Source organism: Selaginella moellendorffii, unplaced genomic scaffold, assembly GCF_000143415.4.
Source record: "Selaginella moellendorffii unplaced genomic scaffold, v1.0 SELMOscaffold_31, whole genome shotgun sequence".
NCBI classification, from domain to species: Eukaryota; Viridiplantae; Streptophyta; class Lycopodiopsida; order Selaginellales; family Selaginellaceae; genus Selaginella; species Selaginella moellendorffii.
In genome coordinates this window covers 546999-561915 of record NW_003314292.1, presented here as the reverse complement: position 1 = coordinate 561915, position 14917 = coordinate 546999, and the positions used below count along the sequence as shown (strand labels likewise).

The 14917-nt window shown below is 43.8% G+C and overlaps 3 protein-coding genes across 4 annotated transcripts; 1 reads left to right on the top strand and 2 right to left on the bottom strand.

The window, feature by feature from the left end:
* Positions 1-1599: 1599 nt before the first annotated feature.
* LOC9649395 (DNA polymerase zeta catalytic subunit) lies at positions 1600-7833 on the bottom strand. Its single transcript, XM_024681609.1, has 21 exons — positions 7695-7833; positions 7560-7642; positions 7452-7509; positions 7358-7407; positions 7196-7308; positions 7069-7111; positions 6952-7020; positions 6613-6901; positions 6465-6556; positions 6065-6343; positions 5161-6019; positions 4688-5109; positions 4481-4626; positions 3860-4430; positions 3666-3812; positions 3336-3611; positions 3176-3283; positions 2913-3118; positions 2561-2864; positions 1864-2511; positions 1600-1812 (listed from the first exon to the last, which is right to left on the bottom strand). The coding sequence occupies exons 1-21, from the start codon at positions 7813-7815 to the stop codon at positions 1669-1671; spliced, it is 5028 nt and encodes a 1675-aa protein (XP_024537377.1). The 5' UTR covers positions 7816-7833; the 3' UTR covers positions 1600-1668.
* A 72-nt stretch (positions 7834-7905) lies between these two features.
* Positions 7906-10534, top strand: LOC9649128 (heterogeneous nuclear ribonucleoprotein H3). Of its 2 annotated transcripts, XM_002976611.2 has the most exons (4): positions 7906-8008; positions 8430-9577; positions 9642-9826; positions 9906-10534. In XM_002976611.2, exons 1-2 carry the CDS (start codon positions 7995-7997, stop codon positions 9277-9279), a joined length of 864 nt encoding a protein of 287 aa, XP_002976657.1. In that variant the 5' UTR covers positions 7906-7994; the 3' UTR covers positions 9280-9577; positions 9642-9826; positions 9906-10534. The 2 variants fall into 2 exon arrangements, with proteins under 2 accessions (XP_002976657.1, XP_024537383.1); XM_024681615.1 differs by having other exon boundaries at positions 8430-9826.
* On the bottom strand, positions 9865-10644 carry LOC9649127 (bZIP transcription factor 2). Its single transcript, XM_002976470.2, has 4 exons — positions 10623-10644; positions 10492-10557; positions 10408-10443; positions 9865-10304 (listed from the first exon to the last, which is right to left on the bottom strand). The coding sequence occupies exons 1-4, from the start codon at positions 10636-10638 to the stop codon at positions 9865-9867; spliced, it is 558 nt and encodes a 185-aa protein (XP_002976516.2). The 5' UTR covers positions 10639-10644.
* Positions 10645-14917: the final 4273 nt, after the last annotated feature.

Below are 14917 nucleotides of genomic sequence, written 5' to 3'. Positions count from 1 at the left end.
GTTATCATCCACATGAGAAATATTACAAACCAAAAGCCATGAAGTACCTGCATTCCAATTGCGGCAAAAGAGCCAAACTCTCTCTTCACTCGAAGAACAAAGAAGCATAGTGGCAAACTATTTTAAAAAAAACACATTACAAAAGCATAACAAAGCTTGGTGAAACACATTCATTGTGGTGGTTTTTCGGGCTGGAATTGATTATTTTTGGTGTGATGATAGATCTGGCACACTTGAGGAAGAGATTCCAGTGGCGAGGTGCTGTGCATTTCGCTGGATCATAAATTTTCGTTGTGCTGCATGACTCTGAGGTACTTCTAGGACTGCACAGCGCAGACTCTAAGCAAGTTGGGGATCCTCCACAGACCTTATCACAGATTCTTGAGCTCCTCCCTACGTCGTGTCCGGCAGGAGGTACGAACACTGAACACTTTCCATAACTTCCTTCATTGCAGCAAGATGAACTGGGGATCTCGGCATAAGTTGGTAATGGTGATGCTTCGCAGGGAAGTATATCTGATACCCGGTCGCACATAGCGTACATGTATCACATTCTTGGCAAGCATGGCAAGGATCTCTGTGTTACACCTTTTCAACTCCACCCCTCCCTTAGTCACTCCATAAACATCCTTTGCCACCTTATCATAGCCAACGTAACCATCCCGTACTATGTGCTGCATGATCTTCAGATACAGGGAGCCATCCCAGCCATTTCCAGAAATCACATTCTCCACGAACCCCATTGCATCGGCCACTCTCAAGTACTGCATCCAGTGGAGACGTTACAGCATCGCTTGCACAGGCTTGTAGCAAGTGTGGGGATCCTCCACAGATTGCAAAAACCTTGTTGCAGTCATCGTCACTCACGGCAGCTGCAGTTTTTCGAGCGCCCACCTGAACATTGTCCACGGACTTGGAGTAAACGTCGTAGAAGTTGCGAGCATCTCGCTCGCGAAAGGGGCCTATTCCAAATGGAACCCAGTCTCCATCCTGAAAGTAAGTGACCGCCCAGGAGATAAACAAGGCGTCCGAGGTGGACAGCACCAAGTGGGCACGATGATCCTGCTTAGTGACTGAAGCGAAGAATCCCAAAAACTCTTTGAGCTCCTGCTGTGGCCACTGCTCGAGACAACTAGCCTCGTAAAAAATGAAGATTGGTTTCGCTTTCGGGTGGATGTGCATGAACCATTTCAGTGCAGTCGTAACTCTCATTCCATAAAACAAGAAAAAAAAACAAACTGTGTAGCTGAAACTTCCAAACCTTTGAATGCCTCAGGCATGCTAAAAGGGACCGTGTCAGGCAGTGCCTTAACTTGTCCAAGTAGTCATGGAACTTTGCAGCTATAGCGTTCCCCAATCTACGTGGCCAAAAAATTCCAACCTACAGTCTATGTAAAAGATTGGAGAGCTGAGAACCGACTCTTTCGCTCCGCCCCAAAAGCGTTCTACTTCCTTCAACAAGGCTGCAACGATACGTCAACTTAAACTATAAACCTAGATTTAACCAAATAATTATCAAAGAACTTCACTCAGTTAAAATTAAAATGAAAACCATAAGATGCATTTATATAAGTGCACAACTTCCTAAGTTACAAAATGAGCATTAACACCTTCATAAAAACTTTGTGCTCGTTTGATTACAAACCAAAAGCCATGAAGTACCTATCTTCATTCCAGACGCAGCTGGTTCAAAACAGCGGTGCTGTTCTCAAACTCTCTCTTCACTTTGACGCGCTCGAAGAACACCGGACAATCTAGCGATACGCACAGCACCTCGCCACTGGAGTCTCCTCCTCCACAAGTGTGACAGATCTACCAAAAACAAAATCAGTTCCAGCCAGGAAAAAACAACCACAAACTTACAGCTTGAATGTGCTGGAGCTCTCTTTCGACTCTGCTCGCTCGACCACCAAGCACGACACTTATAAGCCGCTTGTCCGACGAGCATCGCTGACAAGTTAGCTGCCGCCGTCCCTGTGTCATGAGATCTCCACAGACTGCGCAGTGCTGCGATGCGTAGTAATGGTCGATCCTTCCTCTTCGAGCACTTCCTCCTCCGTCATCACCATATTCGTGGTAGTTTTGGCGTGGCCTTTTCGCAGCAGGAAGCTGATAGACGCGGGACATATCGTAGAGCCATGCTCGAAGATCAACTCCGACGAGGCCAAATACTCTCTGGAGCGCTGGCAAGATCTGCTTGTTGATGTAGTAAGTGTCGTGCAGCCGGAAGCCTTTGCTGTCATCCAAGAGCAAGTATGGATCCACCACCATGTCCACGAGACGTGCACCGGGCTTGCCATGAACCACCACGTACTGGATGCGTTCTCCGTAGCATGGCTCGGCACGGGGATCCACAGCCATGGCTTTTGACGCAACGATGGCCGCTGGAGGCAGCACTGATGACTTTGTGCTGTAAGTCCCGAGCCGGACCTCCTTTGAGAACACGAAATCCTGGATTGACGTTCTTCCGCTGAAAATCTTTTGCCACTGGCGCTGCAGGTATTGTTTTACCTGTTGGGAAGGGCAGCACATCAATACCGAACAAGAAAGCGACTACTACCTTTGAAAGATCATTTGTTTCAAACAGTAGCCTCAGAGACTTCTCCATTGTCTTGGCAACAGCAGCACAGCTATCACGTCGCACTGTTTCAATCCCTTTCGCGTCGAAAGTAGGAGTTTCTTGAGTGGGAGATTCATAGCTGTATCCCACATAACGCTTCTTTGTCAAAAGAACGCAAGGATGATACACTTTTTCCATCTTCAAGGCCACTGGATGAGGATGCACTGCTGTGACAGCGGAAGCTATTTCATGGCCAATCTTAAAGGCCTCGCTTCGCGAGCGTCCTTCTAAAAGTACAAACATACTGCAAACAAGCACTATTAGATACGAAAAAGCATTTCAGTTCACATGCCTGTCGGTGTCGCCGTAAACAACCCGTGCACCCCAAGCAGGATTGCTGTTCACCATGTTGATTGCTTGCTCTAAAGTATGCCTTCCAAGTTGAACTATACTGTCAGCTAGCTCTGCGCATGGCATTCTCCCACTGAAACCAGCCGCTGCGTAACCATATGTGACGTTTGCTATAAGCTTAAGAGCGAACTGCCGAGCATTGAAAATCTGTAAAAACGAACCAACTGTCATTCCATTCGAAAGAAAAAAGATAATTCAACGGACTCGGTGAAGAACTCTCTGCGATGCATCCAGTTTCTTCATTTTGCCCTTCACCATTATCCGCGTGGAGAGTATTTCTAGCAACAACCTTGGGAGAACTCCAGGAGCAATCTGGTTCAACGAGTGTAAGCATCAGCATAAGATTGTGAAACAGATACGGTACCTCAGGTGGAACAAACATGATCCCATTGGGAGTGACGATCAACTTATCCACTAGACTCCGTAGTAGCGACGGCGGTATCCATAATTTAGTAACCCCGAGAACTTTCGGGTTTAGAGAGATGCATTTACCCAGACACGTCGAGAAGCAAAGGTTGTAGGCAATTATCATGGAGGGATAGAGTGACTGGAAATCGAGCACTACAACCGGGCTCGTATAGAGTTTCGATTCTGGTTCCAATACAAGTGGCAGACACTCCATTGCCGGTTGTGCAGCCACCTACAAGACAATACAATAAGTTGTAAGGAGAAACTTCGTCAATATCATAAGTACCTGTTCTTTAGAAGGAGAGATAGCCAAGAAATTTTGCGAATGTGCAAGGCGCAGCATCATAGATTCAACACGGTACTGCGAGCCCCGAGAAAATACAGAATAGAAGTCGATACCGAACACTCTTGCCAACTCTGCGGTTCTATTTACCTGCAAAACCATGTCAGACACAGGCTTGAAATACAGTATGCACTCACAATATCGAGCTGATCAAGGATTTGTAAGTTCAAAGCCGTTCGGTTGATCAAGTACTCGACGGATCTAAACCTGTTTCCTCCGGCTCCACTTGCAAACCACTTTGTCAGGTCTCGCCAGGAAATACGAGGAACTTTTCTCTTCAGAACTTCTTCCCCAACGCATTCTACAGTGTAGTTGCTAAGCTTGACTTCTCCTCGCATGATGCGCCACAGGTTTAAGACAGTCCGGCCACCAACGTAAATTCCACTTCCGTGAGTTCGGCCCCATTCGTCTTGGATGATGGTTTTGTTGGCCTCGGCGATTCCACCAGTCTTCTCACCATCCGAGAAAAAGGTGCTGCTCAAGCTGTTGTGACCGCTTCTTGGTGGAGTACGAGAGATAGATGCCAAAAGACCAACTCCAAGATTAGCAGCCCGTTCAGCGAGGAATCCCAAAGAAAGCCTCTGAATCTCCCATCCAATTATGATGTCTGGATCGTAAGCCCGTACCAACTCGATAAAAAACTGCAGAAGAGCTACTTCAGTGGGGAAGTAGCTTGTATTGGGAGAGCATGAAAGACCATCCGAAGGCCTGTTTAAAAGGAACATCAGTAACAAGCTGGACTTACACAAACAACAAACCTCTTGCCATCTTGTAACTCTTTATCGTGGATAAGAGCGATAGTCTCTCTTGTTGTTTCTGTATCATCTGCCACAACGATCGCAATGCAGCTGATTGAATCGTAATGCGGATCCGGTCGCAAGGAACCGCGTGTTTCAGCAAGAGCCTGCCAATGTTCTCGCATTGGAGTTTCAAGTCGTAAATAAATAAATCAGAAAGGCTTATACCTCTATGCTCATGACTGTGACTTGCTGACCAGCACCAGCTGCTGCAGGATCACGAAAACCAGTCTGGCTAGCCGGAGTAAGCCGATGAGCCGCCAAGGACGGGCCTGTGATCTGAGAAAAATCTCTAGACCGTCGTTTAGCTTCAGCACTCCCTTCCAACGTCGTGTTTGAGTGCTCACCGCTTTGAAACTCGTCCGAAAGTACGTGCATTTCATTGTACTTTGGAGACGCTGGTCTGCCGGATGGTGTCTCTAGTGTCGATGCTACATGTTCCTTTTGCAAAGAGTTTAACGCGAGCTTTTCTTTTGCAAGCCACTCACAGACGGAAGAATTCGATGGAGGCGCCAGTGCAGGAGTTAAAAGATGGATAACGGTATCATCAATATCAAATCTCCTCGCAGGATCACCAGCAAATATTGCCGCTGTAAAGCAGCAGGCGTTAAAATCAAGAGCACAAAAGCTGAGAAACATACCACTTTTTTCCATATCCTCCGAGCCTCCATAAGATACATTCGGGTACTCCACGTCCTTCAGGCCGTAGCTCTTGAAGCTTGCAAGGATATCATTGTTACTTGGAGGCCGCTGGTGAAAAATCATCGCCAGCTCTCCATTCTTCGGCAAGACTACATCCTTTTCCACTGCAGCAGCTGGCTGTGAGTTTTCGTTGTCACCGGAAGTTTCAACAGGCTCAGTGGTCATGTGACTTTGCAAGGGAAGAGCTCCATACTGGTTTAACAAGCATTTCCTCAAGCCTTGCGGTTTTACAGCGCTCTCAGTTTCTGGTTCCTGTTGTCTGCCACCTTTCTGCTTCCCACGTTTGATTCTCATCAAATCACGGACTGAAGTTTCCGACCTGGATTCTCTTGCCTGCTCCTGAGGTGATCCACAGGGACGTAAAGGTACAGCAACGCTTACTTCTTCTTTTCCTGGCTTCGCAGGTGATCCTTTGACAGTTATCGGAAGCCGTCCCCAACTCCTGTTACCCACTCTTTTACCCGTCTCAGTCACGTCGGCTGGAGGTTCTTCATCCCCTGCTCCATCATACTGCGGAATTCTGATTCCAGAAGTATCTTCTTCAGCTACTAAGACCTCTTTTTCTTCTCCGTCTTCTTCAAAACAGTCGACAATATCCTGGCACTCCCTTTGCGACATAATCTCAAACGTGGACAACGTTTTCTGAAGTGCTGCTTCTACCCCATCACCTTCAAAAAGTCTGCATAAGTCGATTTCGCCGTGATCTTGCTCGTTGGCTGCTATCACATCACCTTCAGAATTGTTGTCCTGGGAAGACACCATCCATTTGAGAAGTTCCAGTGCGTCCTCGTCAGCTGCCTGATAAAGATGTTAGACACGAGGATGACGAAAAGAAAAACGCACCTTCCAAAGGTCGGGTTGAGACGTGCTTTGAGCCATTTCATTGTGAAGGCTGTCCTCTGGCGTCGGTTTCACCTCTTGGGAGAAGCCTTTTGCAGCCGAAGGAGACCGATACAGATTTGCCGGTTGTGAGCTTTCAAGTAGATCGTTATCTTGCGGCTGTGGCGTTGCTCCAGACATCCACACGGATTTCAAAATTTCTTTATGAAGAGCCTCCACAGCAAAATGCTTATGCGGCTGTGGAGAAAGGAAGCTGCTCGTCAAGTCCTCTTGCTCCTGTCCCTGTAAAACAAGGGACATGAACGAGATTATTTCTGGAAGAAACATGCCATGCACAAAGACGGCAGACTGAAACGATGTCTTACACCGTCTAAGAGCAAGCAGCTTGCGGGCTTCTTCGCACCTCCCAGATAGGTATCAAAGACTGCACGAGCATTCTTCCAGGATCTATTTGCTCCAGAGGCGTATAAGAAAGTGAATCCTTGTTGAGGATCGCTGCAGCAGCGTCAATGTCAGAATAAGATCTTACAAGCTAACGTCAAGAAACAAACCTTCTACGGTAGCATCAACTTCTAGCTCGCATGTACTGCATCTGGAAGGCGACGCTTTATCCTGAGAGAGATCTGACCAAACTTGGTGCGATGGGATGTTCGAAGATAACCAAAAATCATGAATGTCGTAATCACTTGACGATGTAAACCAGCTGCCATCGTTTTCAGCGGCTGGAGTGTTGAGTGCTGATATTTTCCTTTTCCTCTCGTTCGGCGTGTCGGGTAAAGGCGATCTAAAGCGCAAACTCGAGACTTCTAAGAGTCCCATTCCTGCCAGATTGTAGTCCATCTGAGATTGGAAACATCATTATTATCGAAACAATCACAGCCTTGATTAACCTTCAATTGCAGCAGGTAAGGGATGTGAGCTTCGTAAGGTTGGAACTTGCGGTTTAAAATTCCACCACTCTGCAAAGTTTGTGTTACGAGAAAAGAAACATCACTGGAGCTTATTACCAGTAGAAACGCGCTCATTTGGCTCGCTTCTTGAGGGTAGTATCTACGATCAGTCAAGAAAAGCTCATAGGAGAGAGAGAGAGAGAGAGAGAGAGAGAGAGAGAGAGATAAAAAGTCCCAAGGATACAAAGTTATTTTGATGAATGTGTCCTCGGATGGATGATAGCCATAAAACTTTTTCGCTCGAACGAGGTCGCAAGAATGTACGTGTTGTCTCTTGGCTCCAATGGCACTAGCCATCTGTGCAAAGATCATACTAAGGCATGTATCAAGTAAAATTGAGTGTTACCTTCATAGCTCTCTCGAGAGCCAACGCTAAACGCCGGACAAATGCCATGGCTGAAAGAGAAAAGATAAATGGAGAAAAGAGATTCGCGTAGTACCTTCTTCTAAGCTCTGAGGAAGATCGTCATCGTAAGGAACATAAAAGTATGGGAGAGCCTGAAATTGGACAATTGCGAGTGATTTCTCGGCTTCTAAATCATCACTACCTTGTGAAGATGCAAGCAAGTCTTCTGCCCCGCGAGAGTAGAACCATAGATTCTCACTACAGGAACTTCCATCACGCTCCTCCCTGGCAATCTCTCCTTAAATCTCACCGCTAAAACGAAGAAATCCCAGCTCACCGAAGAAATGCGAGTAGCACTCGTCCATGTCCACCAGCGGCGCCGCCGTGTAGTAATCCAGGTTCACGATGCGAATGCCGAAGACCCGCTCCTCCTGCGATCCCTCCTCCAGCTCCGCCATAGCCCGCGCGGGCGCTTCTTTGACACGAGAAAACGAAGAATTAGGGTTCTAGCGGGAATATCCCAAGAGCATATATTTCGTTGCAAAAAAGGCCCTTTACTGTTTGCCGAGGCAGTTTTGCGGTTAGGGCAAGCGTTGTGCGATTCGCTGGGAGAGGTGGGATCGCGGCGCGCGCAGCGATGTTTTCCAGGGGGTAAGCTCTCTCAATCCTTGCGGCAATGCATCAGGATCTATAGGTCATTCCAGTCCCAGTCCTGCATTTCAAGAGAGAAATTTCTTCCTGGATTGCCTGAAACATCTGCCTTGGCCTGTGTCTGGCACACTAAATCCACAGCTAAGAAGGAACGAGTGTTTCCTACTTGCGAGTCAGTCCGAGAGACAGAGAAAAAAAAAAATCGAGAAGAAGAGTAAGAACAAAGAACTCACAGCACAAAGAATTGTGAAAGAAGAGAGAAAGAGTGTTTGTGTGTGAAAGTTTCTAGAGAGGTTTTTTCTTTATTTTTCTTGTTAAGTGGGATGGGAAGAACAAGCTAGAGCTATGCACACACCCAAAAACAAAAGTTTCAAAGTTTGTTGAGCATCTGTCGATGGGGTGGGCTTTTCTCTGTTTTAAGGAATTTATTGGGGAGCGGGGGAAGTGCCGACGGATACGAGGTTGCAGCAGCAAAGAGGCAGCGCTTGCTAGACACTGCAGGCTCTTACTTTGGAAGCTCGCCTCATGCCACTGCTGCTCATGCGAGCTTCATGTACGGGGGCCCCGGATTTTCCTTCCTGGGCCAGCCGCGACCATTCCCAGTTGTCCGACTGCGAGGACTCCCGTTTAACTGCTCAGAGAGTGACGTATTCGAATTCTTTGCAGGCCTGGATGTGGTGGATGTGCTGCTCGTCCGGAAACAGGGAAGGTTCTCCGGCGAGGCCTTTGTGGTGCTGGGAGCTCCCATGCAAGTCGACTTTGCTCTCCAGCGGAACAGGCAGAATATGGGACGGAGGTACGTAGAGGTCTTCCGGAGCAAGAAGCAGGACTACTACAGTGCCGTGGCCACGGAAGTTAACGATCCCAGGTCCGGTGATGTCTTGGCAACGCTCGCTTCTTCGGCCGCTGGAGGTGGAGGTGGCGGTGGCGGTGGTGGTGGTGGTGGTGGTGGTGGCAGCGGGAAGAACAGCTTGTGTGACAAGGATCTGGCCGAGCACACGGGGGTGCTCAAGCTGCGGGGGCTGCCATTCTCGGCGTCCAAGCGGGATATAGTGGAGTTTTTCCGGGAGTTTGGGCTCAAGGAGGACAGCGTGCAGATTGTAGTTCACTCGGATGGCCGGGCGACCGGGGAGGCGTACGTGTTTTTCTTGGGACCGGGGGACTCCAAGGCGGCCATGAACAAGGACAAGATGACACTGGGGAATAGATATGTGGAGCTCTTCCCGTCTTCTCGAGAGGAGGCCAACAGAGCTGCGTCCAAGTCGAGATAGCTGGCGCTACTTGTATTATCAACCAACGCTTTTCGAGCAGGAGCAATGCACAGACGTAACAACAACGATGACAACGACGACGAAGACGACTTCTTTCTTCATCTCAACTCTGGGGAAAGTAAGGAAAAAATACTGTACTCTTTTTTTCTTCCTCTCTCTTTCTCTCTAACACTTGGGGGGATTCTTTTATACTAGCTAACATCTAGGTGGTGGCCGTGTACGTCTGGGCCATTGTTACTACATTTCCACCATGAACAAAGATTTTTCTTAAGAAACATAAAACTCTCCGGTATCTCTGGTACTTGGTATTTTTTCCGATTGAACTTGCTGGTACTGATCCATCTCCTGAAAGTTTTTCACAGACAGAGACACGGAGAAAAACGAAGAAAGCAAAAGACCCGGAGTACCCGGATAAGCTTGACATTACCTGAGAGAGAGAACTCGGTACAGACAGCAGTTCTAGGACCGACCACCTCAAGGAGCAAGGAGCAAAGGAAAGAAGCTTTTAGAGCACGACTCTATGGATCCGAGACCGACTAAAAGAGAGGTACCACCTGTAGAGAGCGAAGAAAGTTCAGTCTCTAATCACTCTCTGCTCGAAATCTCTCTTTCTGAAATCCAAGCAGAAGCAGCAGCAGCAGCAGCAGCAGCAGTAGAAGCAGTAGCAGGAGAAGAAACAGCAGCAGCAGGGGCAGCAGTGGCAGTGTTGATGCTGAGAGAAGAGGCAGCGAGGCCGAGATACTGGAGCCTGTAGCTTAAGTTGTGGGCATTCATTCTCAGCTCACGGTTGTGCAGCATCAACTCGCGATACTCGTTCACAGCCAGGCTTACCTTGTACCTGAGGAGCCCGTTTTGCTGGCGGAGATGCTCGAGGAGCCGCGTTGTCTCCTCGAGCTGGATTTGCTTCTTGAGGCGCGAGCGCTTGGCCGACTCGCGGTTGGATTGCATCCGCTTCTCCTTTCGCAGCTTCGTCAGATTCTCTTCCTCGTCCTCTTCATTGCCACTCTGGTCTTGGATCAGGAAGTCTGGTAAGGAAACAGAGTCTCTGTGAAGTTATGGCTTTGCATTTCGAGGTACTTACGTTGCTCCAAAGCTCCAGGAACTTTGGAAGGTTTGAAGAGAACTTACCTTCGACTTCTAGGTGATGTTCTGGCATGGTGACTCCTGAGAGATCATCGACCTGAGGTACAAAGACAAAACTTGGAATCTCACCTTTGAAATCACAGGCGATTCCTCCGGACGAGTCACTCGAGAACTCGAACATGGCGAGAAAGCTCTCTGCAAGAAGAAACCTCTGTTGAGATCTTCTCATTCGCTCGAGGAAATAGAAAAAAGAATGGAACCTGTAGTGTCAGTCATCCAGGAGAAATCCCTATGAGCACGTTTTCTCTCGTTTCCCTCTTTGTGCTCTTATACAACTAGCTTTACTCCAAGATCCACGGCCGAGATCAATTGGACCAAAGATTTTTGTTTGCTACGACCACTGTCTAGTTGCAGTGAATTTGATTTGGTCGGGCCCCATTTGTCAATAGATATCAAAAATAATTCGGCCCCACCCACGAGTTGGATAAGGCAAAACTTTGAGCGCGGTTTTTTTCAAACGAAAAGCATATTCCCCATACACTCGTCACTCGGATTTCATGTCTCGAGTTTCCTGGCACGAAGATGATACTAAACAAAAACTTGAAAGCAACAACGCTCTTGGTTCCTCTTCAACAAAACCCCGTGATGCTGGATCCAACCTCATCACCACCAGTTCGTCGATCTTTCAAACTCATAGATCGCCTCCAGAAAACGAGAGTAGAACGTCAGTGCATGAACACTCGAAACTGAGACGTCTTTCTCGAGTTTCCTGGCGCAGGCATCTGTCGAATATGATCCTAATCGCTAGCTCGCGTAGAACACGCACCTCCTCTTAGCGATATGAAGCTCCGACGACGTTCTTGGACCGCCCCGAGGCACTGGTTTCGGTCAGCTTGTCGTCCATAAACTTGATATCAATACTAGCGGCGATCCATTCTTGAAGTTCACGGATAAACGTTACGTGTTTGGCCATTATCATCTCATCCTGCTGCCAGAAAGAGAACTCGTGAGATTCCAAAACTAGACAGATCATTCTCCAACCTTGAAGCTCGGCCCCGGTGGAGGAATCCCTGCTCTTGGAAGAAGTCCCAAACGTGAGATCAGTAAACAAAGAAATGAAGCAGAACTAAAGGAAACCTCTCACCTTTGAGCTCAGCCAAAGCTCTGTGAAGTGTATATTAGAGAACGTAGTACTCCGCGTCTAGAAAAACTGGTGGAGGAACGAAGAATTCTAGCAGCCGGGGCGAAACCCAGAAAAAGCGCGAGCTCCTTCTCCGGAACGACGATCGCCTGCCAGTAAATCGGATCACTTTCCCATGTCCAAAAATGTTTAAACAACACACAAAGAGGAAAACCGAAGTTCCACAAAAAAATCACACACAAACTTCCATGGCGAAAAGAATCACACACAGACAGGAAAAACCAAGTTCCAGCTCAGAACTAGACACAAAAAAAACTCACACACAAACAGGAAAAACCGAAGTTTCATGGCACGGGATCACACACAATCAGGAAAATCCAAGTGCTAAACGAACTAGACACAAGCACAAACAGGAAAACCGAGTTCCATGGCATTGCTAAGAACTAGAGACGAAAAAATTCTTATTCGTTCTACACCCCTCTGGGGGACTGCTAAGAACTAGACACGAACACAAATAGGAAAAACCAACGTTCCATGGAACTCGAGACGAGAAAAATCTTACCGGAGGCCGAGGTCTCTCTAGGCGCTCGTTGTTTCCAGCCCTCTTGCATCGCTGGATTGACCTACATTGCCTCTATAGTTGCAAATTCGCCAAGGCCTTTGATTCTTGTGAATTTGATAATATGAATATATAAGTAAGAATAAGTAATTATTAATAAAAATATTAGATACAAAGTATTATTTGGAAATATTAACATATTTAGAACAGGAAAAAGTAAAAATGGAATTTTTAATACTAATTAGATGTTACATGTAAATTAGTGTTTACTGGGATAAATTTATATTAAAATTTTATCAAACAAAAGTAAGAGAATATTGACTAAAAATAATCATTAATAATTTAGTTACACCCAGATCCAGTAAAGAAAATAATTACTAAGAAAATATTTTATAAAAATATATTATATACAAGTAAATTCAAATCTTATATTCTATAGTATTATGTACTAATAAAATATAGCTGTACTTAAAAAAAAGATTTTAAAATACTACTGCTTAATCAAATACTGCATATATTATCTTGATTTTTTGGTTTTGTTAAGCAAACTTTTAGGGGGAGTGGTAGTGAATATACCTAAAATATGCTTGTATATTCCAGGATATTTTACCATTTATTTTTTGTTATTTATTTAAATTAATCTTGTATTTATAATTTATAAACTTTCTTAAACACTTTCTTGTATTTTCTAGTTTATTCTACCATCTAATGGTTGATATTCAATAAGATTAATCTGGTGTTTATAAATTATAACTATATTTATAATTATAAATTTCTATTTGATCAATTTAATTGATAAACATGAGCTACATATAGATATATAATATATACTATTGCTTAATTTGTTTTTATTAATAATTGGAGCTTTGATCATGCTTACACACACATAAAACTATAGCAAATTCAAATTTAGTCAATTGATTCTAGTATCTTTAATATACCATCACCTAGTGTTAGGTTCCATATATTTCAATGATATCTAGACATAGACAAGTTATTATTAGGATGTCTCTGTATAAAGGACAAGTAAACATCTTCAAACTTACTGTAACTAAAACTTTTTATAATTAATTCTTTAAGCAAAAATCTTCACCAGCAATAGCACATTCCTAGAGCAAGAATTTACATGAATCCTGGTGGTAATCTCTTGGTATTCAACAAAATTTACATTGCTCTTTGACTCCATGTTTGTAAGTTTGGCTCCGTTCCTTTATTCAGTGGCCCAAGGCATTAAAACTTGGCTTCCACAATTGTCCTTTGGACACATGGCATGTGGCATGTGGTATGTGACATGTGGCATATGGAGGGTTTAGGTTTTGCTTCATGGTTATCTTATGGTAAATCATCATAGGATAAAGGGTACAAACCACATGCACTACATTAATAAAGTTTGTGTCAATTATCAATTGTTATAACATAATAGTTAGTGTAGAATAATCTAGAATATAATAAAAATATTTAGGAAAGTTTATAAATTATTAACATATTTATAATTTATAAATACAAGATGAATCTAAATGAATAACAACCGTTAGATAGTAGAATAATTTAAATAATATCCAAACATATTTTAGGCATATCCACTACCTAAGATATTCAATAAGATTAATCTTATATTTATAAATTATGAACATAAACTTCCATTTGATTAATTGGATTAATAAATATGAATAACACTATTATTAAGCAAACTAAGCGCTGTTGTATGAAACACACAGGAAATTATTTCTATAAAATATCTCTTTTAAACTTTGCAAAAAGTTAAATTATCATTGGAAGTTTAGGCTTTCTTAAGATATATGTTTAAAATATTTTTAAACACACATAAATTGGTTTCATATCTATATAACATTGGTTGAACGCATTTATCATTAATATTTTATATGTTTTAAGTAGATTAAGTATGGAAAGCAATTTGTGATGGTAGTTTTGGTGGGGGGAGGTACACCTCCCAAGAAAGGAGATGTATCTAGGATGGGTGGCTTGGCAAAAAATCATGCAAGCCTGCAAGATATATATACAAAAAAATATATGTGCTTAAATTATTATGACTTACAAAATAATATTATGAGCATAATATATTTTAATGTCTGCCACATATGTATAGCAAAATCTATGTCAATATTATATATATGATTTTTGTGTTAACTCCACATCAGATTTTTTGACACATTTGCAAGGTTTAAACTTTTGGTTAGGGCTTATGGATGTGATGGTTAGTTGGATTTTGAACATCTTTTAGATATTATAGACTAAGTTTGCCATCATTACATTTTTGAGGAACTTTTCTTAGTGAAGGTAATAGAAAGTGCTTTCTATATTAAGCCCAAGTGCAACAAATTAACATGTCCTGTGATGCCAAAAATATATATGTATGATTAAGAATATAAGAAATCAATGAAACTAACACTTTACTGTAGTTACAACAAGATACACTTGCAAAAAACCATTGCACTCAACGCATCAAACATCCAAAGAAACACTTGCAAAAGCTATTGAAACACCATACTTATATTAGTGTGCACTATGATTAAAATATACCTCAAAGCTGCGAAAAATGAGGTATAGCCATGTGGAATTGAAAGCAAATAGAAGACATGTCAAGGAGGAGAGAAATGATTATAATAAAAAGATCACAAATTTGCACTCAATAACACACATAAAAAACAAAAACTCTCACTAGATTTACAGTGATATTATGCTGTATGTGGACATGATATTAGTCTTGCATGGTAGTTTGAGGTGTCATACCCATGTATATATGGATCCTATGACAAAAATATTATACACACAATCACATTTTAATTACTTATATAGCAAACAAAAACTGTTTGTGTGCATAATATTTTTGCATG